Source organism: Salmo salar, chromosome 14 (genome assembly GCF_965601325.2).
Source record: "Salmo salar chromosome 14, fSalSal1, whole genome shotgun sequence".
Taxonomy (NCBI): domain Eukaryota; kingdom Metazoa; phylum Chordata; class Actinopteri; order Salmoniformes; family Salmonidae; genus Salmo; species Salmo salar.
Genome location: NC_138304.1, coordinates 36095019 through 36122666, shown reverse-complemented (window position 1 = coordinate 36122666; position 27648 = coordinate 36095019). Strand labels below are relative to the sequence as shown.

General features: G+C 43.4%; 1 protein-coding gene and 1 long non-coding RNA gene across 2 annotated transcripts; both read right to left on the bottom strand.

Annotated features, from left to right (window-relative positions):
• Positions 1 to 769: 769 nt before the first annotated feature.
• LOC123726686 (uncharacterized) lies at positions 770 to 3430 on the bottom strand. Its single transcript, XR_014380347.1, has 2 exons — positions 3283 to 3430; positions 770 to 3184 (listed from the first exon to the last, which is right to left on the bottom strand). It is a non-coding gene; the product is annotated as an uncharacterized LOC123726686 (long non-coding RNA).
• Positions 3431 to 9487: 6057 nt separating this feature from the next.
• Positions 9488 to 13370, bottom strand: LOC106569415 (myocilin). The gene is made up of 3 exons (XM_014140755.3): positions 12725 to 13370; positions 11941 to 12024; positions 9488 to 10702 (listed from the first exon to the last, which is right to left on the bottom strand). The coding sequence occupies exons 1-3, from the start codon at positions 13206 to 13208 to the stop codon at positions 9900 to 9902; spliced, it is 1371 nt and encodes a 456-aa protein (XP_013996230.2). The 5' UTR covers positions 13209 to 13370; the 3' UTR covers positions 9488 to 9899.
• Between the last annotated feature and the right edge of the window lie 14278 nt (positions 13371 to 27648).

Genomic DNA, 27648 nt, shown 5'->3' with positions numbered 1-27648 from the left:
ACCGTGCCCTAGTTCATCAGCACCTTATACTGTCTACTCCGCAATGAAACCATCCCTTTAAAGCTGCATTAGGTTATGGTCTGGACAATGTCACACACAGAGCTGCATAATTGGCTAAAAGCTCATCAATTCACAAAAGTGTCTGATATTGCATTAATATCCTTTATAATACCTGCCAATTAATTTTGCGTTCTGTGGTAGGTAAAGAGCAGTATCCATTTTAATCGTGGCTCCATCATCGAGTCGGTCTGTAGTAGCTGGCATGGCGGTGGGCCTGCGCCAAATACCAGGGCCCATGGAAAGTTCCCTGCCTTTAACCTGACGATTTACAGTGTCACCTCTGCAGAGTCAAAGGAAATACAGAAGCGGCTGTTCACGATTATAACAGTATCAATGCGTTTACATAGCACTGCATTTGGGTTGTTGATTAGAGTTCAAGGGTTTGTCATATTTTCCTAGTGGAAGAGTTCCCAGGATGGGCAATTGATGGCCTTCTATCAATTGCTTTTTAAGACTTTAGAACCTTGTATGGGGCAATATTTTACCGTAATGACTTTTGTGGTATGGTGACTTGAAACACCCTGTTGACTGAACAACTCTTCCTTGCTCACTCTGTTTCTCTCTTCCCCCTCCCCTTATCAGCTCTACTCCTGGTCCAGATTGTGAAGACTTTGTTCCATTGTCAGAGGCCTCCCGCCCAGAACCGCTCCAACATGTCCCCTACCTTCTTCGTGGAGTATTTCATCAAATGAGACTTTATTTCAACCAGTAGAGAATGTGAAATGCTTTATTGAAAGAAGTTAATTATCCAAATGTTAAATACATAAAACATGCATTATAAATATAATTGTAATATTATAAATACAAGTTCAATCTGTACTTCAATGCACATCTGTTGTGCATTATAAAAACAGGAGGAAAGAGGTGGCGAGAGAGCTGTAACAGACAAAGGGAAAGAGGTAAGAACAGAGGAGCAGGGAAGACAGTATATGATTAATGAATCACAGTGCTACCCTAATAATCACTCAGTTCATCACAATAACATAGTGTCTCTAGTGGTGTCTCCTAACCAGCCTTGGGCTCCCAGTCGGCCCGAAAGTTATCTTCAGTGCAGGTGAGGTGGTGATGATGGGACCGGGGGTTGGCATCCTCTCTCACATCAAAACATACATGCAGACAAGAGACAGATGGCGATAGCATGTTTAACATATATATTCTAACAGCCATCCTAATCATCAGAAGGTAAAATGCTAAACTGACCTTGGATCATTAACTCTGGGACTACTACGTCTCTATCTGTATTTCAATGTAAAGCATCTCTTTAATAATACTTCCTGTTGACCCGACCAAGTGACCTCTCACCTCTGATCATGCTGTGCCCTCTATGTAGCCAGTTCACATGCTGATATAACCTAGAGGACTTAGGGAGAAGGGGAGAGATGGATGTAGTGAAGGAGAGACTTTTAGAGAAAATAAGGTAGTTAAAGAGACAGTGTTCAACAGGAATCTGTGTGTGTGGCCTCACCTGGTGTCCACACCACTAAGTGGCTGCAGAGTTAATGTATGCTGGAAAAACATGCACAGACTTACGAGGACAAACAATATAACGCAGTTATAGAAATAATGAAGTGTCTTACTATTCTCCATGGTTGGCCCTCTTGCCTATTCATTGAAGGTGGAAGGAGCCACAGTTATACACCTGAGCCTGCTTACTGCACAACCCATGAATCAGATAGATACATGAGTGTGAAGGTGTAGGTTATAGGGTGTCTAATTGTTCTACATTTTTTCAATATGGGAGACTTAAATAGCCTGTTTTGTTTTTGTACAGACATCACACCCTTACCTAAACGGCACCTTCACCTGAGAAGTAGAAATTAAAAGGAGAGAAACTGGGAATTGAATAACTGCAGTTGACATAGCTAAGTAAATGGAAGAATACTCTTATTGCAATGTGGATGGCTCTTAAAAGAGCCTTTGGTTGTGCATAGTGCAGTCTATGGTGTTGCCAGGGAACAGCACACTCTTCAAAGAAGTAGGAGGTGAAGCTCTCTCGCCTCTTGCTGCGTTGTTGGACCCCATCATTGAAACATCCTGAAGAGCAGCAGACTTCTCCTATGGCACATGGCGGTGGGTTGCAGATCCCCTCCTGGTCCTCGTGTCCATTATGTTATGCAGGACACAAGTAGCCTTCACACGCCTGAATTCCCCCAGGAGGCAGTCCCAGATGGCCCTGGTCACCCAACCGAGCAGTGCCCTACACGGTAACTGTAGGCAATCGTTTTGAAAGAATGTCCTGTTACAAGGTATCTGTAGGAATATGGAAGATAATGTCATTATTAAACTTTCACATCACCAGGTCATTGTGGATTACTAAAGTATAATATCCCTTATAACAAATCATGATAACATTGGAGAGATATATGCATGTGTAGCATGTGACAATAGCAGGATCATATCAAGGATAGCATCACAAATGAATACATAAATACCACTTGATGAGTTGATCATTTGAATCAGCTGTGTAGTGCTAAGGCTGAAACATAAATGTGCACCCCTTTGAGTTCCCAGGACCAGGACTGAGAACCACTGCTCGTCATTGGGACCTCTTCATCTGCAGACAGGCTTCTGTATCTGAGGACAGAAAACCTCACAAGAAACAGACTTCATTATACTAAAATTAACCTGCACTGAATATTATGTTACTATTATCACTGTCCTCACTTATTGGGACTGGAACTAGAAAACTCCATATCCTATCCAGAATAGCCTACTCTCTCACTTTGACAGTTGGAGCTGCTATCTGTTCACCCTTCTCCATGGCTGTTAGCTAGCTACCTACCTACAAATGCATTTTGAGTGTTTTTTTACAGTGATAAATACATCAAGATAGCTAGCTAATACGATGTTAGGTAGCAGGTGATATTTAATTCACTTAGCTAGCGATCTATACGTATGTAAAGTTGGCTAGATAGCTAACGTTAGCTAGCTACATTAGTAGCTCATTTGAGTTAGCCTGCACTGTAGCTAGTTAGCTAATAATACATGTTTTGTTTTTACATTTTCGAAATGCAACGTTATTTACTTAACTTACTTGAATAGGTTATCCCAGCCATGTGGACGATTGGAAACAGGGAAGAAACGTTTTTGTCACCAGAGAGTTTTAGAGCATCTTTAAATGTACCTGTGAATAACATAATGAAAAGGAGAATGGATTAAAGTATTTACCCATTTAATAACCAGACCTTCATACAAACTTGCTATGATGAATTCTTGACGCACAATCGAACTTGCTGCCATATGCTTCCAGCACACCCACAAGCGAGCTACTCTGGGCGGCCTAAACCGCACGCATCCATTTACCGTGCGCTAGTGTAGACAAGTCGTTACACATCTGGCCACGCCACGCTGGCTGCCATGTTCGCCCACTTCCTGCTGGCCCAGCTGGTGGTGACGCCCCCCCACTACCATTTTCTCCTTATATATGTTTGTTGTGGTATGCAATGCATTTACAGTATTTCGATCTGTTCTATGAATTGCCAAGTGGCATTCAGTTACAGTTGATGAAAATGTAAAGCCTAATAGTGCATTTTGTCACTCTATTTATTTTTCTGTATATTTACTTTACATAGCCCCCATAGCTATTGTCGTTTGAAAAATATATATATTTTTGATGTGTGGGCAAGAATTAACGATATATTGTTTTAATTGTGTGTCACAGGTTCAAATGGTAAGTGACAGACAGTGTTAGATAATGACAACCTATGACTTTCACACTGAAATAGGATAAAACGAAGGGAAGTATCGAACAACATAATTTATTTCAGAGAGGAAGTGAAATTATGTTGGTAAAACCGTGAGAATGAGAGACATAAAAATCATGCATGGTTCCTGGTTAAGAGACCCTTTCCATATACAGTAGGATGCTGTGGTATTGCCCTATTGTCGTGTATGTTTCTGTCTGTGTGGGGGTGAAATGGTACCATTCCCACCCCAAGCAAAGTTCCATTAGTGTGCACAGCAGCTGCTGTCATTATTAGTCTCCTTACAGTGTTACCACACACACACACACGGTGGTAACACCCTAGCAATATCTACCCTCCCCATTGTTGTTGAATGCCCACCCATGCCAACATTCTGTAGAACCCCCCCCCCCCATCCTAACGTAAATGTCTCTAGGGGTTAACAGTTTACATAACACTTGGTTCAAGCCATTATGGAGGTCAGAATTAGATACTAGCTAGCTCGGTCCGATAGTTCCGGTTGCTATGTTGATGAAGTGGCAATGTGTTGATGAAGCACATGGATTCCAGGCTAGGTTGATGAAGTAATCAGCACCTAAGCTATAGACCTACGGACTATTCTATAGGCACGTAGTTGTTAGCCTGGAATCCACACTGAATATGGCTCAATGCAGATTCCAGGCTACATAGCTAATTTCTTAGAACTCATTGAAATGATACTAGACATGTCAACTACTGGCCAGCAGATGGCACCACATGACCGGTTAAAAACAAACCTGCATCGTCTCTTCTGAAACGCTTAGCTCTTTGTGTACTCTGGTATATTCTGTAGTTCACTGTGCATGTCAAGGCTTTGGTGGCTTTTTCAGCATGCAGTTATATACTCAAGTTTTAGTATTGGATGTGTGGTCATGAAAATTCTCAGTGCAAATTGTTCAAATGTAATTTAATTTTTTTAATTTATTTTGTATTTAACCTTTATTTAACTAAGCAAGCCAGTTAAGAACAAATTCTTATTTACCATGACGGCCTAACAAAAGGCAAAAGGCCTCCTGCGGGGACAGGGGCCTGGGATTAAAAAGAAAAAAATAAATACAATATAAATATAGGACAAAACACATATCACAACAACAGAGACAACACTACATAAAGAGAGACCTAAGACAACAACATAGCAAGGCAGCAACACATGACAACACAGCATGGTATAAACACAACTTGGTACAAACATTGAGCACAGACAACAGCCCAAAGGGCAAGAAGGTAGAGACAACAATACATCCCACAAAGCAGCCACAACTGTCAGTAAGAGTGTCCACGATTGAGTCTTTGAATGAAGAGATTGCGATAAAACTGTCCAGTTTGAGTGTTTGTTGCAGCTCATTCCAGTCGCTAGCTGCAGCAAACTGAAAAGAGGAGCGACCCAGGGATGTGTGTGCTTTGGGGACCTTTAACAGAATGTGACTGGCAGAACGGTTGTTGTATGTTGAGGATGAGGGCTGCAGTAGATATCTCAGATAGGGGGGACTGAGGTCTAAGAGGGTTTTATAAATAAGCATCAACCAGTGGGTCTTGCGACGGGTATACAGAGATGAGGAGTATAGAGTGCAGTGATGTGTCCTATAAGGAGCATTGGTGGCAAATCTGATGGCCGAATGGTAAAGAACATCTAGCCGCTCGAGAGCACCCTTACCTGCCGACCTATAAATGATGTCTCCGTAGTCTAGCATGGGTAGGATGGTCATCTGAATCAGGTTTAGTTTGGCAGCTGGGGTGAAAGAGTAGCGATTACGATAGAGGAAACCAAGTCTAGATTTAACTTTAACCTGCAGCTTTGATATGTGCTGAGAGAAGGACAGTGCACCGTCTAGCCATACTCCCAAGTACTTGTATGAGGTGACTACCTCAAGCTCTAAACCCTCAGAGGTAGTAATAACACCTGTGGGAAGAGGGGCATTCTTCTTACCAAACCACATGACCTTTGTTTTGGAGGTATTCAGAACAAGGTTAAGGGTAGAGAAAGCTTGTTGGACACTAAGAAAGCTTTGTTGTAGAGCATTTAACACAAAATCCAGGGATGGGACAGCTGAGTATAAGACTATATCATCTGCATATAAATGGATGAGAGAGCTTCCTACTGTCTGAACTATGTTGTTGATGTAAATTGAGAAGAGCGTGGGTACTCCCTTGGTGACAGGCAGTGGCAGAGACAGCAGATATTTTGACTTTATACACTACACTCTTTGAGAGAGGTAGTTAGCCAACCAGCCCAAAGATGTCAGGTGCGTCGTAAAAAGTGGACCAAAACGCAGCGGGTACGTGAATGCTCATCTTCCTTATTTATTTGGAAAAACGTGAACACTTAACAAAAATAATAAACAACGACGACGACAACGACGACGAAAACAGTCCTGTAAGGCTAACACAGCTATACACGGAACAACTACCCACAAAACCCATGGAAAAACACCCCCAACTAAATAGGACCTTCAATTAGAGGCAACGAGGAACAGCTGCCTCCAATTGAAGGTCAGCCCAATAAACTAAATATAGAAATATAAGAACTAGAACAAACATAGAACTATATTAACATAGAACATAACCCCACAAAAAACGAAACACACAAAACAAATACACCCCTGTCACGTCCTGACCAACTACAATAAGAAAATGCCCCCTTTTCTGGTCAGGACGTGACAAAAGACCCCTCAGAGACACCAATAATCCTTAGCCGGCCCAAAAGAATGGAATGGTCTACCGTATCAAAAGCTTTGGCCAAGTCAATAAAAATAGCAGCACAATATTGCTTAGAACCAAGGGCAATGGTGACATCATTGAGGACCTTTAAGGTTGCAGTGACACATCCATAACCTGAGCAGAAACCAGATTGCATACCCAAAAGAATACTATAGACATCAAGAAAGCCACTTTTGGTAAACAGGGCACAATAGAAATAGGCCTATAACAGTTAGGATCAGTTTGATCTCCCCCTTTAAATAAGGATGAACTGTGGCTGCCTTCCAAGCAATGGGAACCTTCCAAGAAAGGAGAGACAGGTTAAAAAGGTTGGAGAGAGGCTTGGTGATGATAGGGGCAGCAACCTTAAAGAAGAAAGAGTCTAAACCATCTGACCTAGATGGGTTTTTGGGGTCAAGTCACTGAGTCACCTCGGACTTAGTGACTGCCTGCAGGGAGAAACTTTGTAACGGAGCAGCGGAAAAAGAGGGAGAAGCATCGGGGATAGTCGCATTAGAAGGGGTGGGAGATGAGGAAATGTTGGACGGGCAAGGAGGCATGGCTGAGTCAAATAGGAATCCTGACTAAATGAAGTGGTGATTAAAGCGCTCAGCCATGTGCTTCTTGTCAGTAACAACCACATCATCAACATTTAGGGACATGGGCAGCTATGAGGAAGAGGGTTTATTCTCCAGGTCTTTAACAGTTTTCCAGAACTTCTTGGGGTTAGACCCCCAGAGTGAGAACTGCTCCTTAAAGTAACTAACTTTGACCTTCCGGATTGCCTGAGTGCACTTATTTCTCATTTGCCTAAACGATAGCCAGTCAGCCTGAGTATGCGTGTGCCGAGCCTTTCGCCAAATGGAATTCTTGAACTCTTCAAGATCACGGTCGAACCAGGGGCTAAACCTGTTTTTAATTCTCATTTTCTTTATGGGGGCGTGTTTGTTAACAATACCATTGAAAATATCAAAAAATAAGGTCCAAGCATCTTCGACAGAGCTGATTCTATACCATTTACAGAGGCCAGTTCATGAAGGCTTGCTCATTAAAGGACAGGTCGTTTCATTGAGCTACCATTACGAACACAGGCTGTAAAACAGTGATCACTAAGGTCATTACAGAAAACACCAGACTGATACCTATCAGGATTATTTGTGAGGATAACATCGAGGAGAGTAGCCTTTTCTGGGTGTTTGGAGTCATACCTTGTGGGATTGGTAATAATCTGAGAAAGACTTAGGGAGTCCCATTGCTTTAGGACTTGGTCAGGTGGTTTAAGCATGTCCCAGTTTAGGTCACCAAGCAGGACAAATTCAGACTTAGTGTAAGGGGCCAGGAGAGAGCTAAGGGAAGGTAGGGTACAGGCCGGTGCTGGTGGAGGACGATAGCACCCAGCAACAGTCAACAAAGAGCTATTTGAAAGTTTAATGCTTAAAACCAGCAAATCAAATTGTTTGGGGACGGACTTGGTGGAGACAACCGAGCGCTGAAGGTGATCCTTGGTAAAGATTGCTATTCCCCCACCTTTGGAAGATCTGTCTTGTCGAAAAAGGTTATAACCAGAAAAGTTAACATCAGTATTCAAAACACTCTACCTTAACCACGTCTCAGTAATGACCAACACATCTGGATTGGAGCTGTGAACACACACCTTCATTTGATCCATTTTAGGTATTAAGCTTCTATTGTTAATGTGCAGAAAACACAGGCTTTTACGAGAGCAGAAATCAGTGAAGCAGATATCAGAGCACAAGTCAGAATTGGGACCAGCAACAGTAGATGGGCCAGAATGTACATGCACATTTCCAGATATCATCAGCAGTAATACAATCAAGGCATGGCATAGGAGAGGGGAGCTCTGCAGTGCTGATTTATGACATCTGAATGTGCATCAGATGGCAACAAGATCATATTATACAGCAATTTCATCAGGTAACATGAATACAAAGCCGGCGAGAGGTGGTTAGAATAGGATGGGAGGCCAAAAGTCAGTGTAACCAATAGAGAGTCAGAGTCCCGAGTGTGGGAACAGTCTGTCCCACGGTTGGGTAAAGAAAGTTTGTAGTCAACAAAGTATGCAGGAGTCATGAGGCAAATAGCAAAATAGCAAAATGCACAAGAAAAAAATAAAATATATAATGACTTGGGGCTAGCCATTGTAAGTTCAGAGTCACTCGTCACAACAGTGCGTATGTGCTGAAGGCGAGCAAAATCTTGGGAGAGAGGGGTGCGTGTGGTGGAGGTACCTGTACCAGACAGGGGGAGATTCGGCCAGGGCAGACGGTGAACAGATCGCCAGGTGGAATCCAAGCAGCAGTGCAGCAGGCAACGGGAGTAGGTGTCACACCCACTTGGAGAAGCTTTTATTTCTGGAGGCAGATTTCTTGTAGAAAATGCCAGTGAATGGTCTTTGAACATCAGGAGGGGGCTTCAGAGGATGTTTCAAAGACTCCTGACACTTGTTGGGCCCAAAGGCCTCGACACCTTTTACTTCACACATTAGTGCTAATTGAATTTGTATCTGGTCTGTCCTTGCAAGCCTGGGAGCCTTAACTCAGCATTCAGTCCCCATAAAGTCAAATATATCATTGTAATGTACTTTGTTTCATTTTTTCATTTTTCTTTTTATTCTTGGCTTTCAAAATAGCATCAGGTCAAACACTACTCACTCAGTTCCAGGTTGGATGCTGTCCTCAGGTCTCTGCTGTTTGTTGGCTAGAGCACCCTCCGTATAGCTTGGAAAAAGAAAAACCTTGGAAGCAGTAATCTCTAGGGTTAATTTTGGTCAAAATTAGGTTGTAGATTTGGAGTTTTGATCTGGAGCGAAGGCCATGCTGTGGAGGGTAGCATCCTGCATATGTACCTGCCGAAAAATCCAAGTTTATCTAACTCCAAATCTATCCTTTTATAAAAACAAATGTTGAAAAATGTGAGAGCTCACATGCAGCTGTGTCTCTCTCTCTGAGGGGGCGTGCCACTGGACTGAACAACTCTTTAGGGATCTCTATCATTTTAATATTTATTGAGAGATAAAATTACATAGAAATGGTAATTGGAGCACATATAATACACAATAGTGAAGATACAACTTGAATATAGACTCAACATGGACAGTACAGTACATTTTAAAATTAAAATAAGTAAAATACATCGTATATAATACAGGAAGAGCATATCTCAGATTGTTTACATGGAGTTCCACCTTAGTGAATCTCCTGCCATTCATTTTATTGTAAGATTCATTCATTCATTCACTTATTTACATTAGTAGAAAAAATGCGTTCTAGTAGACAGAGTAGCACAGGCCTCGCTGTGATCTAATTATAAAGCTGTTAGTAATGTTGTTGGTTGATAATATTCTAGTAACAGCGTATGAGTTCACGCCACACCAGTCCATCATCTCTGCCCAGCCTCCTCTTATTGGCTGCTTCTGCTGGGTCTCCCCAAGCTGACGTCGTAGGTGATCATGTGGAAGTTGTCCCAGGCGTAGAGCTTCCTCTGGGCGTGGTTGTAGTCCACCATGCTGTTGTAGCGGTAGTGGTTCTTAAAGGGCACCGCCATGCCTCGGCCCTGGCCGGTGGCCGTGTCGAACACGTGGTTGACGGTGGTGTCTGGGGCGATGTAGCTGGCTACCGTGTAGAGCCGACCACAGATCATGAAGGAGTTAGCCACTGTGTTCTTCCTGATGTTGGTCTCCCAGCTCCTCTTCACCTCCAGGCTCTCAGGGTCCAGCTGGGACACCACGATGGCTCCCTTGGCCTTGCTGGTGCTGTAGATGGCCCACAGGCCCTGCTCGTCCACCGCCAGGTCGATGTCTGTGTAGCCGCCCCAGGAGTAGGGGTGCTGGCCGTGGAAGCCAGCGTGGGGGAGGTCCAGGCGTGCCGCCAGGCTCTCGTAGGCAAGGTCGTAGCGGAGCAGGGTGCGGCTGCGTCGGCGCTGGTAGTAGAGGGAGCCGCGGAACAGGGTGGCCCCTGTGCTCTCCACGGGCTCTGGCAGCACCATAACCTTCATGGGGAAGCCCTTGGCAAACTGCTCCATGTCCTCATAGGCGAACAGCTGGCGGACGTCCGTGCCCACTGTGTCGATGCGCCACACCGTCTTGTTTCCGTATGGAGAGGCCATGGGCTCAGGGTCCTGCAGCCACACCCCGTACTTCCCTGTGATGCTGTCAGCCTTTCGGTGCAGGACGGGCTCTCCCACAGACACCAGCTCACCACAGCCTGGACACAGATAGAGGGTAGTTACATTAAATTCAATCTTTGTCTCCACAAGGGAATTATGCCAAGTAAATTGGAATATGTGCTTTGTGAAATATACAGTACATTTTTCTCAAATTTCATTATCACGATCACTACCTTTATGATCATCTCTCATTTATTTTAGTTTTTAGATGTGACGTGCATATACATTCTACACTGAATAAAAATAGAAGCACAACATGTAAACTGTTAGTCCCATGTTTAATGAGCTGAAATAAACGATCCCTGAAATAGTCCATATGTACAAAAAGCTTATTTCTCTCAAATGTTGTGAACAAATTTGTTTACATCCCCGTTAGTGAATATTTCTCTTCACCAAGACAATCTATCCACCTGACAGGTGTGGCATATCAAGAAGCTGATTAAACAGCATGATCATTATGCAGTTTTGTCACACAACACAATGCCACATATGTCTCAAGTTTTGAGGGAGCGTGCAGTTTTAGAGAATTTAGCAGTATGCCCGACCGGCCTCACAACCGCAGAAAACGTGTACGGCGTTGTGTGGGCGAGCGGTTTGCTGATGTCAACATTGTGAACAGAGTGTTCCGTGTTGGTCAGTGGGGTTCTGTTATGGGCAGGCATAAGCTATGGAAAATGAACACAATTGCATTTTATCGATGGCTATTTGAATGTACAGAAATACCTTGATGAGATCCTGAGGCCCGTTGTGAGGCCCATTTTGTTTAAGATACTGTATCTGTGACCAACCGATGCATATCTGTATTCCCAGTCATGTGAAATCCATAGATTAGGGCCTAATACATTTATTTAAATAGACTGATTTCCTCATATGAACTGTAACAGTAAAATCTTTGATATTGTTGCGTGTTGCATTTATATTTTTGTTCAGTATAGTTGGTGTATAGTGACTTTAAGAAGCCACTAGGGGGAGATAGATACAAGTTAGAGCAGTGGTTTTCAAACTTTTTTTACAGGGACCCCATTGTTTTGCCGGAATTTCTGTCGACGCCACCCCAAATCTAACCTTAAAATCTGTACATTTAGATTTTTACATCAACAAATAACATTCAATTCATTACATTTTCCATATCTCTCTTCACAATGAAAAGAAACCAATAAATATATTTACTCAATAAAAAATGTATTTCTCAACATTTCTTTGTATATTGTCCCATACAATAATCTGTATTCTAAATGTTTTGTTCCCAAAAACAAAAACAATCCCAAAAAACGACCTGTGTGGTTCTGCCCAGCGTCTTGAATGAGATGTGATGCTGGGACCTCAGTCACCTCTGCCTTCATCTCCTGATAGAGAGAGTCTAAGAGGACGAGAGAGAGAGAAATAACATTTTTTTTCAATGGTTTATTTGGTGGCTGAAGTCATAAATAACTCAAAACATACAGCATCAATAATCCTGAACACATTCAAAGATGACACACTGACAACATGAAGGCATCTTGATATGTGCCCCAGTCATTTGACATACAGCGCGGCCCCCTATTTAACAGAGTTATTGCATTCCCCAAAGGATCTCAGACACTTAAACTAACATGCAACACGCACAAGTGACAGAGTTGTAAAAGGAGCATCCGTGTGGTAAATACCATTCCGCTAATGCAACCAAGCAGTGCATACTGAAACCTGACCTGTACTCCACTCAGTTTACATTATAACACTTTGATTTTGACCAGATCAGATAAACAAACACTCACCTTCCACAGATCCTAACTCACATACACTCCTAGAAAAAAAGGTGCTATCTAGAACCTTAAAGGGTTCTTCAGCTGCCCCCATACGATAACCTTTTGAAGAACACTTTTTGGTTCCAGGTAGAACCCTTTTGGGTTCCATGAAGAATGCTTTCTACAGATGGTTCTATCAGGAACCAAAAAGGGCTCCTATGGGGACAGCTGAGGAACCCTTTAGGAACTATTTTCTCTAAAATGATATATAATAATGCATTTTCACACAGTTCAGGGGTGGGTTATAAGTGATGAAGTGAGACAGTAGAGACTCACCGCTGGCTGGTCTCTGGTTGAGCTTGTGAAGTGGGAGTCCTGCTCCAGCGGCTTGGTGCTGGTGGCAGGGTCTCTGTCGCAGTGTCTCAGCCTCCGCACTCAGTTCGTCCACCCTCCTCTGGAGCCCCTGCACCTGCCTGTTCAGCTGCTCCTTGTCCCCCTGCAGCTGGCTCTTATCTCTCATGGCCTGGGAGTATGCTTCCTGGATGGTCTTGTCACCCCCAGCCCCTGGACCCTCTCCCCCGGCTACCTTGCCCCCCAGCAGCCTGCTGACCAGGGCCTCCAGCAGGGTGAGACGAGATTTCACCCCCTCCATATCTGGTCCTCCGCTGGTCCCGGAGCAGCTCGCCTCGGCAGGGTTGTCCACGGTGAAGGTGTACTGACAGCGCCCGGTGTGGTCATTGGAGCGTCTCAGGGAGGCTCTGTCCTGGCTCTGGGAGCTCAGAACCAGGCAGGTCAGACACAAGGCTACCTGGAGCCACATTCTGGAGGATCACTCTCTTGGTCCTTCAGGAGTTGTTCTCTTCCTTTCTTTCTTTCTTTCTTTCTTTCTTTCTTTCTTTCTTTCTTTCTTTCTTTCTTTCTTTCTTTCTTTCTTTCTTTCTTTCTTTCTTTCTTTCTTTCTTTCTTTCTTTCTTTCTTTTCTTTCTTTCTTTCTTTCTTTCTTTCTTTCTTTCTTTCTTTCTTTCTTTCTTTCTTTCTTTCTTTCTTTCTTTCTTTCTTTCTTTCTTTCTTTCTGATGGATCAGAGGACCTGTGATGGAACCTTTCAGGTCTCTCTGGTCTTTTGTCACTGTCTGTTGTTCTCTGAGTTAGAACGCGCTGCAAGTGGGATATTTATACAGTCAACTAGCATAGTGTAGGAGGGGACAAGGATCATGGCTGCACATCTGATGGGGCATGGGGGGGGGGGTAGCTAGGGGGTGTGACACCATGTGTTCAAAGATGGAGAGTGAATTTAACACAGTTAGTTTTTTTCTGTCTATGTTTTATTGTGTCTGTCTGTAATAGTTGTTTGTCTGCAGTTATTTATCAAAACATAGGTTGTATTTGTCTATACTGAACGTCTTTGTGTCTGTCTGTCTGATCCCCTTTTTATCATAGTAACGATGGCTACTCAGTGTTTACTTCCTTTATACCCGATACTTATATAATGAAATCACCATATGATTAAACTCTCCCCAGACACAATGTCCAATATCTCTTGGATTTATCACCAGTTAGGTAGCTTTCCTATACACCTGCATATTAGGTGTGAAGTACAGGTAAGCTCTGGGCTAAGGTTCAGCGAATGCACCATTGCATCCTGTCTGCTTGCCTTAGTCTAAACAGGTCTGGGATGTCCAGCTGCCGTCCACCCTTTGCCCCCCACAACAGGCCAACCCAGTTTAGCCTGGTCCCAGATCTAAGGGAAAACCAGTTCACCTGTACACCTGAGGGCAGTCTGACACTCTGCTCTGCCAGGGCAGGATGTCTGGAGGGTGGTTAGGATTAGGAATGTGGTGAACGCAGACGGTCCATCCTTCCTCCCTAACCCGTAGTTTTCTTTATCTGGCTGCTTCACTCTGGCATCATAAATCTAGCTAAAGGATGGGGATGATTAGGGAATATTTGACTGGACATCATCCCACTCTTGTGTAACAGAAAGCTTTCATTACAACGTGATTCATATCAGAACGTTGGGACAGGGTTTTACAGGAGTCCCCACCTCCCACTTCTCTTCTCTCCATGCCTCCCTCTCCTCCCACTGCTCTCCCCCTGGCTAGCCACCCTCTTCTCCCTCCTCCTTCTGGCTAGCCACCCTCTCTTTTCTCCCTCTCCCCCTCTCCTCCAACCTCTCTCCCTCTGGCTAACCACCCTCTCTTTTCCCGCTCAACTTCTGGCTAGCCATCCACTCTACTCTTCCCTCTCCCTGGCCTGCTACCAGCTTGGGATCTGGACCCTGGGGGAGCAGCCCTAAAGGGGATCATGTCCTTTGGTTTGATATGGTGATCTGGAAAAAAAACGAACCTTGTTTTGTACCAGGTGAACATTCCACATGTCTTGCCTCTGTCTGTCAGTTTGTTTTGGGGGCCAGTTTTGTGAAGTGCGAACACACACACACGTGTTTATGACTGAGGGAAGGGACAGGGGAGCAGGTTGGAACCACATGGCTCAGACACGATAGTCGATTAAAGAAAAAAACTAATGATAGGGAGAATGGAGGATCTGTAGATGAGAGGTAGCAGGGAGAATCACTAAGATAATAACAGACGCTCCATCTCCTCTCCCCCTCCCCTCGGGGGAACGGAGTAATGGTTTTTGCATATTTACTCTTGGCACAGCTACGGTCGACTCAAATTCAAAACATTGCTTGAGTGATGATTTATTTTCTATTCCCTCCCGCCTTCCCAGTCATCCACCCCTATGCTTCCAACTCAAATTCACCACATACTCACTAAAAAGTGTTTGTTCCACAATATCAAACTCAAACTCCCCTGGTTGGCTCAACAGGATATACTTCATGTTTCACTGTGGAATCTCCAGCAGTGTTTCCACCGTACGTTCGTTCACCTCTCCAATGTTTTTTTCTGACATAAAGTTACGAGGCCTCAGGCATCCTATTTTTCTCCAGCCCTGTCCATGGCCCCTGGCCCCCTGCCTCATAGTGGCCACAGAGAAAATACAGGCAGTCTACAGGCGGTCAGCTGCAGTCTCTCAGTGAGGGGCCAGGACTGTTTGGGCACGGACACACCGGTAGCATTTGCCGGCCAAGAGTACTTAGCACCTCTGAACAGAGTGCCGCCTGTCATTTGTAACTGAGTGCAAACCAATTCTACATGTAGAATCGCGCAAAAATATTGGTCCACCAGTCGGTGGGTCCCTAAAACACACCTCACCGAATGAATGGCAGATGAATGGCAGATCAACAGTCAGTGTGGTGTTTGTGGTCCCTTAGTCCAATGAGACACCAGACTGCTGCTTAAAACAAACTCCTGATGCCTCTGCCATGCACTTAATTAGGATGGCTTATTTAGTATTTTTTCAATAAAAAAGACAGACCACAAAAAGCAGATAATGTTATTTCTTTAGATTTATCAGCAGCCCAAGTGGTTTGACTACTGCTGGGCTACAGCACCCAGAGTGTACAGGGCCTTTAGAAAGTATTCACACCTCTTGACTTATTCCACATTTTGTTGTGTTACAGCCTGAATTCAAAATTGATAAAATACTTTTTTCTCAACCACCTACACACAATAAGACATAATGACAAAAAGAAAACATGTTTTTACACATTTTTTCAAATGTATTGAAAATTAAGTACAGAAATATCTCATATTCACACCCCTGAGTCAATACATGTTAGAATCACCTTTGGCAGGGATTACAGCTCTGAGTGTTTCTGGGTACATTTCTAAGAGCTTTACATACCTAGATGGTACAATATTTGCAAATTATTCTTTAAAACATTCTTCAAAGTCTGTCAAGTTGATTGTTGATCAGTGCTAGACAGCCATTTTCAAGTCTTGCCATAGATTTTCAAGCCGATTTGTCAAAACTGTAACTAGGCCACTCAGGAACATTCAGTGTCGTCTTGGTAAGCAACTCCAGTGTATTTTTGGCCTTGTGTTTTAGGTTATTGTCCTGCTGAAAGGTAAATTAGTTTCCCAGTGTCTGTTGGAAAGCACACTGAACCAGGTTTTCCTCCAGGATTTTGCCTGTGCTTAGCTCTATTCTGTTTCTTTTATCCTAAAGAAAACTCCCTAGTCCTTGTTGATAACAAGCATACCCATAACATGATGCAGCCACCAACATGCTTTAAAATATGAAGAGTGGTACTCAGTTGGATTTGCCCCAAACATAACGCTTTGTTTTCAAAACATAAAGATAATTTCTTTGGCACATTTTTTGTAGTTTTACTTTAGTGCCTTACTGTAAACAGGATGCATGTTTTTGAATATTTGCTTCCTTCTTTTCACTCTGTCATTTCAGTTAGTATTGTGGAATAACTACAATGTCGTTGATCCATCCTCAGTTTTCTCCTATAACAGCTATTATTAAACTCTGCAACTGTTTTAAAGTCACCTTTGGCCTCATGATGAAATCCCTGAGTGGTTTCCTTCCTCTCCAGCAACTGAGTTAGGAAGGACCCCTGTATCTTTGTAGTGACTGGGTGTATCGATACACCATCGAGAGTGTAATTAATAACGTCACCATGCTCAAAGGGATATTCAATGTCTGCATTTTTTTGTTACCCATCTACAAATAGGTGCCCTTCTTTGTGAGGCATTGGAAAACCTACTTGGTCTTTGTGGTTGAATCTGTTTTTTATATTCACTGCTCGACTGAGGAACCGTACAGATAGTTATATGTGTGGGATACAGAAATTAGGTAGTCGTTCACGCCCTGATCTGTTTCACCTGTCCTTGTGATTGTCTCCACCCCCTCCAGGTGTCGCTTATTTTCCCCAGTGTATTTATCCCTGTTTCCTGTCTCTCTGTGCCAGTTCGTCTTATCTGTTTCAAGTCAACCAGCGTGTTTTTCCCGTGCTCCTACTTTTGCTATTCTCTCTTTTGCTAGTCCTCCCGGTTTTGACCCTTGCTTGTTTTCTGGACTCCGTACCCGCCTGCCTGACAGGTCTGCCTGCCCTGACCTCGAGCCTGCCTGCCACTCTGTACCTTCTGGACTCTGATCTGGTTTTGACCTTTTGCCTGCCCACGACCATTCTCTTGCCTACCCTTTTGGAACTAATAAATATCAAATATTCAAACCATCTGCCTCCAGTGTCTGCATCTGGGTCTGGCCCTGAGCCCTTATATAGTTATAAAAAAAATAATGTTCAACACTATTATTGCACACAGAGTGAGTCCTTGCAACTTATTATGTGACTTGTTAAGCACATTTTTACTCCTGAACTTATTTAGGCTTGCCATAACAAAGGGGTTGAATGCTTATTGACTCAAGACATTTCAGCTTTTCATTTTTTATTAATTTGTAAAAATGTTCAAAACATAATTCCACTTTGACATTATGGGGTATTGTATGTATGCAAGTGACACCAAATCTCTAATTCATTTTAAATTCAGGCTGTAACACAACAAAATTAGGAAAAGGTGTGTGAATACTTTCTGAAGGAAGAATATCTGTCACGACTTTCGCCGGAGTCGGTCCCTCTCCTTGTTCGAGCGGCGTTCGGTGGTCGACGTCACCGGCTTTCTAGCCATCACCGATCCACTTTTCATTTTCCATTTGTTTTGTCTTTGTTTTTTACACACCTGGTTTCTATTCCCCATTACAGGTTCATTATTTAACCCTCTGGTTTCCCCCATGTTTGTGTGCGTGTTTGTTTTATTGTAAGGCTGTATCTGACGGCTGGTATATTGTTACCGGGTTTTGTTATTACGCCCGTTTATTTCGTGGTACCGGTATTTTTCTAGCACCATAGTATTGTGTTAATACTGGTGTTTTCTTGTATTAAATACCTTGTCCACGCATCTCAGCTCTCCTGTGCCTGACTCCTTTCACCAGTTACCCACAGCCTTGACAATATCTTTGTAAGAGTTGTGCATGTCAGATTTTCTAGGAGAATAAATGGACAGATACTGTACATCAGATGGAGTAAAGAGTGAAGAAAATAATAGCAAGGAGGATGACCATCCTGGCAGAGACTCAGAAAATAAACTGAGACTGAAAACTCCTCTTGGACCAGTTTAGACCAGTTTTTCTTTAAGATTCCACAGAAACCCTGAAGGTACAATACCAGCAGCATCCTTGGCAACAACTTCAAATTTCCACTCCTGAATACCAAAGGGAGGCTTATGTTACAGATACATTGAGTTAAATAATAATACCATAATTCCCCCCTCAGAAAGGAAAGGAAAATGACATAAAAAAATCCAGAAGATGGATCCAGAAGCTTGAGACATTTTGAGAAGTATTAGTGAAGTGGGACATGGAAGTTGACGATGCATCTGATCCCGCATGACAAACATAAGGGATAAAGAGAGAAACAGTTGAAGTGGTGATCCAGGACAGTAAAAGGACTGTGGAAATAACTTCTGGTACCTGGAATAAGTTGCCAATCTGTCAACAGACAAACAGACAAACAGACAACATTAGTTACAAACAGACAACATTAGTTACTCAGACTAATCAACTTCAAATCGGTAATTTCAACAGCCTTACCAACAGCCTTGAGGGTTGGGAAACAACAGATCTGCCTCTGGTGAGAGGCAAAACATTTTGTTTCAGAAAGAATTATGAATTTTCTCATTTTGTGGAGGCCAACACACTCATTAGCCCACGCATTGTGGGGTAAAGGGTCATTTATATTGTGGTGATTGGTATTTTGGTCTTTTATTAGGATCCCCATTAGTTGTTGCACAAGCAGCAGCTACTCTTCCTGGGGTCCACACAAAACATGAAACATAATATAGAATGACATAATACAGATCATTAGACAAGAACAGCTCAAGGACAGAACTACATACATTTTTAAAAAGGCACACGTAGCCTACATATCAATGCATATACACAAACTATCTCGGTCAAATAGGGGAGAGGCGTTGTGCCGCGAGGTGTTGCTTTATCTGTTTTTTTTAAACCAGGTTTGCTGTTTATTTGAGCAATATGAGATGGAAGGAAGTTCCATGCAATAAGGGCTCTACATAATACTGTATGTTTTCTTGAATTTGGGGACTATAAAAAGACCCCTGGTGGCATGTCTGGTGGGAAAGTGGGTGTGTCAGAGCTGTGTGTAAGTTGACTATGCAAACAATTTGGGATTTTCAACGCATTAATGTTTCTTATAAAAAGAAGAAGTGATGCAGTCAGTCTCTCTTCAACTCTAAGCCAAGAGGGACTGGCATGCATAGTATTTATATCAGCCCTCTGATTACAATTAAGAGAAAAACGTGCCGCTCTGTTCTGGGCCAGCTGCAGCTTAACTAGGTCTTTCCTTGCAGCACTGGACCACACGACTGGACAATAATCAAGATTAGACAAAACTAGAGCCTGCAGAACTTGCTTTTTGGAGTATGGTGTCAAAATAGCAGAGCATCTCTTTATTACGGCTAGACCTCTTCCCATCTTTGCAACCACTGAATCTATATGTTTTGAACATGACAGTTTACAATCAAAGGTAACGCCAAGTAATTTAGTCTCCTCAACTTGTTCAACAGCCACACCATTCATTACAAGATTCAGCTGAGGTATAGCACTTAAGGAATGATTTGTACCAAATACAATGCACTTAGTTTTAGAGATGTTCAGGACCAGTTTATTACTGGCCACCCATTCTAAAACAGACTGCAACTCTTTGGGGTATGTGGGACGAAATCGTCTCACCTAGTCAACAGCCAGTGGAATCGAGTGGCGCGATATTCAAATACCTTAAAAATGCTATTACTTCAATTTCTCAAACATATGACTATTTTACACCATTTTAAAGACAAGACGCTCCTTTATCTAACCACATTGTCCGATTTCAAAAAGGCTTTACAGCGAAAGCAAAGCATTAGATTATGTCAGGAGAGTACCCAGCCAGAAATAATCACACACCCATTTTTCAAGCTAGCATATAATGTCACAAAAACCAAAACCATAGCTAAATGCAGCACTAACCTTTGATGATCTTCATCAGATGACACTCCTAGGACATTATGTTATACAATACATGCATGTTTTGTTCAATCAAGTTCATATTTATATCAAAAACCAGCTTTTTACATTAGCATGTGACGTTCAGAACTAGCAAACATACCGAAAACTTCCGGTGAATTTACTAAATTACTCATGATAAACGTTCACAAAAAATATAACAATTATTTAAAGAATTATAGATACAGAACTCCTTTATGCAATCACGGTGTCAGATTTTAAAATAGCTTTTCGGCAAAAGCACATTTTGCAATATTCTGAGTAGATAGCTCGCCATCACGGGCTAGCTAATTTGACACCCACCAAGTTTGGCGTTCACTAAACTCAGAATTACTATAAGAAAAATTGGATTACCTTTGCTGTTCTTCATCAGAATGCACTCCCAGGACTTCTACTTCATCCACAAATGTTGTTTTGGTTCAAAATAATCCATAGTTATGTTCAAATATCCTCTGTTTTGTTTGTGCGTTCAGGACACTATCCGAACGGTGACGCGCGGACGCATGTCGTGACAAAAAAATTCAAAATATTCCATTACCGTACTTCGAAGCATGTCATACGCTGTTTAAAATCAATTTTTATGCAATTTTTCTCGTAAAATAGCGATAATATTCCGACCGGGAGACGTCTTTTTCGTTCAAAGACTGAAAATGTAAAATGGACTCTTCGCGTGCACGCGCGCACCCGTCTCATTGTTCTCAGATCGACCACTATCCAAATGTGCTACTGTTTTTCAGCCAGGGGCTGCAAAGTCATCATTCAATGTTCTATGGGCTCTCAGAAGGGAAAGTGTCACGTTACAGCAGAGATCCTCTGTTTTCGATAAAGAGGGTATAGAAGGCCAAGAAATGGTCAGAGAGGGCACTTCCTGTACAGAATCTTCTCAGGTTTTGGCCTGCCATATGAGTTCTGTTATACTCACAGACACCATTCAAACAGTTTTAGAAACTTTATGGTGTTTTCTATCCAAATCAAACAATTATATGCATATTCTAGTTTCCGGGCAGTAGTAATAACCAGATTAAATCGGGTACGTTTTTTATCCGGATGTGAAAATACTGCCCCCTACCCTAGAGAGGTTAAGGGTTTCAGTGACTTCATTAGCTGTGGTTGCTGATATGTATATGGTTGAATCATCAGTATACATGGACACATATGCTTTGTTTAATGCCAGTGGCAGGTCATTGGTAAAAAGAGTAGAGGGCCTAGAGAGCTGCCCTGCGGTACACCACACTTTACATGTTTGACATTAGAGACGCTTCCATTAAAGAAAACCCTTTGAGTTCTATTAGACAGAAAGCTCTGAATCCACGACATGGCAGGGGTTGAAAAGCCATAGCAGTTACGTTTTTTCAACAACAGGTGATTGGTTGGTGGTATGATTGGTCTGTTGTATTTGGCATGGGTCCACAGATCCTCAAAAGGTTCTACAGCTGCACCATCGAGAGCATCCTGACTTGTTGCATCACTGCCTGGTATGGCAACTGCTCGGCCTCCGACCGCAAGGCACTACAAAGTGTAGTGCGAACGGCCCAGTACATCACTGGGGCCAAGCTTCCTGCCATCCAGGACCTCTATACCAGGCGGTGTCAGAGGAAGGCCCTAAAAATTGTCAAAGACTCCAGCCACCCTAGTCATAGACTGTTCTCTCTGCTACCACACGGCAAGCGGTACTGGAGTGCCAAGTCTAGGTCCAAGAGGCTTCTAAACAGCTTCTACCCCCAAGCCATAAGACTCTCGAACATCTAGTCAAATGGCTACCCAGACTATTTGCAATGCAAATATTGAAACTGCACTGTTGGTTAGGGGCTCGTAAGTAAGCATTTCACTGTAAGGTCTACACCTGTTGTATTCAGCGCATCTGACTAATAAAATTTGATATGATTTCAGTATGCAGGGTGAGGTAGACGCGACGCAGGCACACACACACACACACACACACACACACACACACACACACACACACACACACACACACACACACACACACACACACACACACACACACACACACACTATGACCTCTTAACCCCAGAGGCAGCAGGTGGTTTCTTTCCCAGACATTCTTCAGTTACCTCAGTGTTTACTTTGCTACATGCAGCGTTACATGTATGTGACTATACCATAATGTAAGGCTGGTGAAAACATAAATGACTCATTACTTTTGATTCATCTTGCTGGAAAAGGTGGCCTTCAAGGTTGGTACACTACAGTAGTCCTGGTGTTGGGTACTGAGGTGGATACCAGGGGGGTTTTGTTGAGTCCTATAACTGAGCCCTCAGGCAATATGATGCGATGGTGGGATGGGATGTTTTTGTCTGTAAGGATTAAAGATCGTCTGCTGTCTGTCTGCTATAACTGTCTGCCTGGTGTAATCATGGTGGATCACACACTATATCCCTCCTCCTCCCTCCCTCCTCTTACTGTAAGTGTTGTTTAGTCACTCAGTGCTCACTGCCAGCCCAAGGCAGCCAGCCAGGTGTTTCTGTCCATAAGCCTTCATTAGTGATGTAGACAGACTAACATGGCACCAGACCATTATACAAATGCTCCACTGTAGACTGGCTACATAGTCACCTCAGTCAGTGACACACACACACACACACACACACACACACACACACACACACACACACACACACACACACACACACACACACACACACACACACACACACACACACACACACACACACACACACACACACACACACACACACACAACTGTAAAGGGTATGCATGCAGTACCAAAGGCTTTTTTCTCTCTCCCTTTCTCTTCCTTTCTCTCTCTGACACAATGAAAACAGCCTGATGTTGATTCAGAGATGTTATTTTTGTATCAGACATTTGCTACCATGCCGTAACATATGCAAATGTATCGCCGTTTGCAATCTCTCTCCCTCACTGTCACTCTGTCTGTCTGTCTGTCTGTCTGTCTGTCTGTCTGTCTGTCTGTCTGTCTGTCTGTCTGTCTGTCTGTCTGTCTGTCTGTCTGTCTGTCTGTCTGTCTGTCTGTGTCCTGTCCCATCTGTCTGTCTCTCTCCGATTATGTCATCTAAATATACAGTGTAAAATCATGGAATTCCAGCTCCTCATAATTCCAGTAATACCCTCTTCACAAAGCAGCCTTCAGGCACGTTGTTCCATAAGTATAGGTCCTCGGAATACCAATGGCCGTAATACTGTACATTTAAAAGCCCCAATAAATTCCTCTTTTCCGACTTTTGCTATGTAATGCAGCCAAGCACACTCCACTAGCCAATCAACCACTGTGCGTGTATATGTCTGTGTGTGTGTTGGTTTTGTGTGCGTGTTCATTTTGTGTGTATGTAGTGCGTGTGTGTGTGTGCAGTATGTGCATGTGAAAGGTGTAATGTGTATGTTACGGGAAGAACAACTGTTTTCCTCATCGATGACAGTTTAACAGGGCACTCTGCCTCTGGCGCAACTAAGCCAAGAATTAGAGTTTGCCATCAAAATATTGATGGAGGAGAGGATGAAGGAAGATGTAAGAGAATCATAACTCTCCTTCCTCCAAGTAGACTGGAGAGACCTGACCAGATGGAAGGAGTCATAAATAAGACAAAGGCAATCCATAACTGTACATAAAGATCTTTGCTAAGATGACAAGTCCCCGCAGATCTAGTAAACTTCAGACAAAAGCAACATTTTCATCTCATTTGGAGAAAGAAAGTTGCAGCAGGCACAGGAGGTTGGTGGCACCTTAATTTGGGAGGATGGGCTAGTGGTAACGGCTGGAGCGGTATTAGTGAAATGGTATTAAATACATCAAACACATGGTTTTCATATGTTTGATGCCATTCCATTCGCTCTGTTCCAGCCATTACTATGAGCCATCCTCCCCTCAGCAGCCTCAACTGGGAGTAGGGTAGGGGTAAATTCCATTTCAATTCAGGGGATGAATTCAAAGTCTCGTGGACACACAAAGCGATTTTTGATGCACTTCCACCTGAATTGAATAGGAATTGACCAACAACACTGAGCATCAGCAGCAATAGCACCTATACCATTTAGAGTCTGACATTCTTAGGCTAAGTCCCAAATAGCACCCTATTCCCTATGTAGTGCACTATATATATATATATATATATATATATATATATATATATATATATATATAAAAAGTAGTGCACTACATAGGGAATAGAGCACCATTTGAGCCAGACACCTAGTAAAAGTTGTTTCTCCTACCTCTTGTCTTTGGCTCTGGACCTGTTGAAGGCACTTGGAGGGAGATATGTGGTGTTGGGGTTTTGATGAGCCCAACAGACGTCCCTGGCCATCAGGGAGATACCACTGTCCAAACACAGCGCCCCACTGGAGTGTGGGTAATGAACGATTCTGAGGGCCGGTGGAGCGAGACGGGGGGACGACACACGTGCGCACGCACACACACACACACACACACACACACACACACACACACACACACACACACACACACACACACACACACACACACACACACACACACACACACACACACACACACACACACACACACACAGACAGTACAAAAATAGACATCATGCAAAGTTTAACACAATCAAATATAATTGTAAAAACACTGATGCTAGAGCAGACGTGGTGCATGCGTTAACATACACACGTCTGTATGAGTTGATATCTTAGAAAGGTCTTCATGTTCCAAAATGGAGACAGTGAAACAGTGAGGGCAGATGAGACTGACGGATTGATGAGGGTCAGATCTGAAAAGACTAAAGTTAGAGATCATAAATCAAATCAAACTTATTGGTCACTTGCACCGAATAAAAAAAGTTGACAAATATTAGCTAAATTAAAAGGAAATAGTAACACAATAAAAACAATAACGAGGCTATATACAAGGAGTACCAGTACCGAGTCAATGTGCAGGGGTACAAGGTAGTTGAAGTATTTTAGGTAATACAGTATGTACATGTGGGTAGGGGTAAAAGTGACTTAGCATATCACACAGGAGGTTGGTTGCACCTTAATTGGGGAGGACAGGCTCCTATTAATGGCTGGAGCGGAATATGTGGAATGGTATCAAATACATCAAACACATGGGTTCCATGTGTTTGATGCCATTCCATTGGCTCCTCTCCAAACATTATTATGAGCCGTCCTCCCCTCAGCAGCCTCCACTGATCAGCATATGGGAAGAGTGTGAAAGTGTGTCTATGTGTGAGTGTGTGTGTTTTGTGTGGGTGCGAGCATATGTAGTGAGTGTGTGTGTATGTGTGTGTGTGAGTTGGAGTGTCAGTGTAGTATGAGTGAGTGTGTGGGTAGAGTCTAGTGAGTGTGCATAGAGCCAGTGCCAGGGAGAAATAAATAAATAATAAACAGGGTCAATGTAAATAGTCAGGGAAGCCATTTGATTAACTATTCAGCAGTCTTATGGCTTGGGGGTGTTCAGGTGCCTTATGGTCACAGAACTGGCGCTCTGGTACCGTTAGCTGTGTGGTAGCAGAGAGAACAGTCTATAACTTGGGTGGCTGGAGTCGTTGAGAATGTTTAGGGTCTTCCTGACACCGCATGGTAAAAAGGTTCTGGATGGCAGCTAGTTCGACTCCAGTGATGTATTGGGCCGTACGCACTATCCTCTGTTGCCATACCAAACGGTGATGCAGCCAGTGATGCAGCCAGTGTCAATGGTGCAGGTGTAGAACCTTTTGAAGATCTGATTGCCCATGACAAATCTTTTCAGCCTCCCGAGCGGCAGGTGATGTCGTGCCCTCTTCACGACTGTGTTGGTGTGTTTGGACCATGATAGGTCCTTAGTGATGTGGACACTGAGGAACTTGAAGGTCTCGACCCGCTCCACTACAGCTCCAACGATGTGAATGGGGGCGTGTTTGGCTATCTGTTTCAGGAGTCCATGATAAGCTCCTTTGTCTTGCCCACGTTGAATGAGAGGTTGTTGTCCTGGAACCACACTGCCAGGTCTCTGACCTCCTCCCTATAGGCTGTCTCATCGTCATTGGTGATCAGGCCTACCACCGTTGTGTTGTCGGCAAACTTTTTAAAATGTATTTCATTTTTATTTAACTAGGCAAGTCAGTTATGAACAAATTCTTATTTACAATGACACCTACACCGGCCAAACCCATACGACGCTGGGCCAATTGTGTGCCGCCCTATGGGACTCCCAATCATGGCTGGTTGTAATACAGCCTGGATTTGAACCAGGGTGACGGTAGTGATGCCTCTAGCACTGAGATGCAATGCCTTAGACCGCTGTGTGATGGTGTTGGAGTCATGCGTGGCCACCAAGTCATAGGTGAACAGGGAGTACAGGAGTGGACAGAGCACGCACCCCTGTGGGGCCCCCATGTTGAGGGTCAGTGTGGCGGATGTGTTGTTGCCTACCCTCACCAGCTGGGACCGGCCTGTCAGGAAGTCCAGAATCCAGTTGCAGAGGGAGATGTTCAATCCCAGGATCCTTAGCTTAGTGATGAGCTTGGAGGGCAAAATTGTGTTGAATGCTGAGCTGTAGTAAATGAACAGCATTCTCACATAGGGGGTTCCTTTTGTCCAGGTGGGACATGGCAGTGTGGAGTGCAATAGAGATTGCGCCATCTGTGGAGCTATTGGGGCGGTATACGAATTGGAGTGGGTCCAGGGTTTCTGGGATGATGGTGTTAGCATTTCATGGCTACAGATGTGAGTGCTACGGAGCGGTAGTCATTTAGACAGGTTACCTTGGCATTCTTAGGCACAGGGACTATGGTGGTTTGCTTAAAACATGTATGTATTACAGACTGGGTTAGAGAAAGGTTGAAAATATCAGTGAAGACACTTCCAAGCTAGTCAGCACATGCTTTGAGTATGTGTCTTGGTACTCCGTCTGGCGGCCTTGTGAATGTTAATCTGTTTAAAGTTCTTACTCACATTCGCTACGGAGAGCGTGATCATACAGTCGTCTGGAAAAGCTGGTGCTCTCATGCATAGTTCAGTGTTGCTTGCCTCGAAGCGAGCATAGAAGGCATTTAGCTTGTCTTGTAGGCTTGTGTCACTGGGCAGCTCTCAGTTGGGTTTCCTTTTGTAATCCGTGATAGTTTTCAAGCCCTACCACATCTGACGAGAGTCAGAGCCGGTTTTGTAAGATTTGATCTTAGTCCTATATTGACACTTTTCCTGTTTGATGGTTCGTCGAAGGGCGTTGCGGGATTTCTTATAAGCGTCCGGATTAGTGTCCTGCTCCTTGAAAGTGGCAGCTCTAGCCTTTAGCTCAGTGCGGATGTTGCCTGTAATCCATTGCTTCTGGTTGGGATATGTACGTAC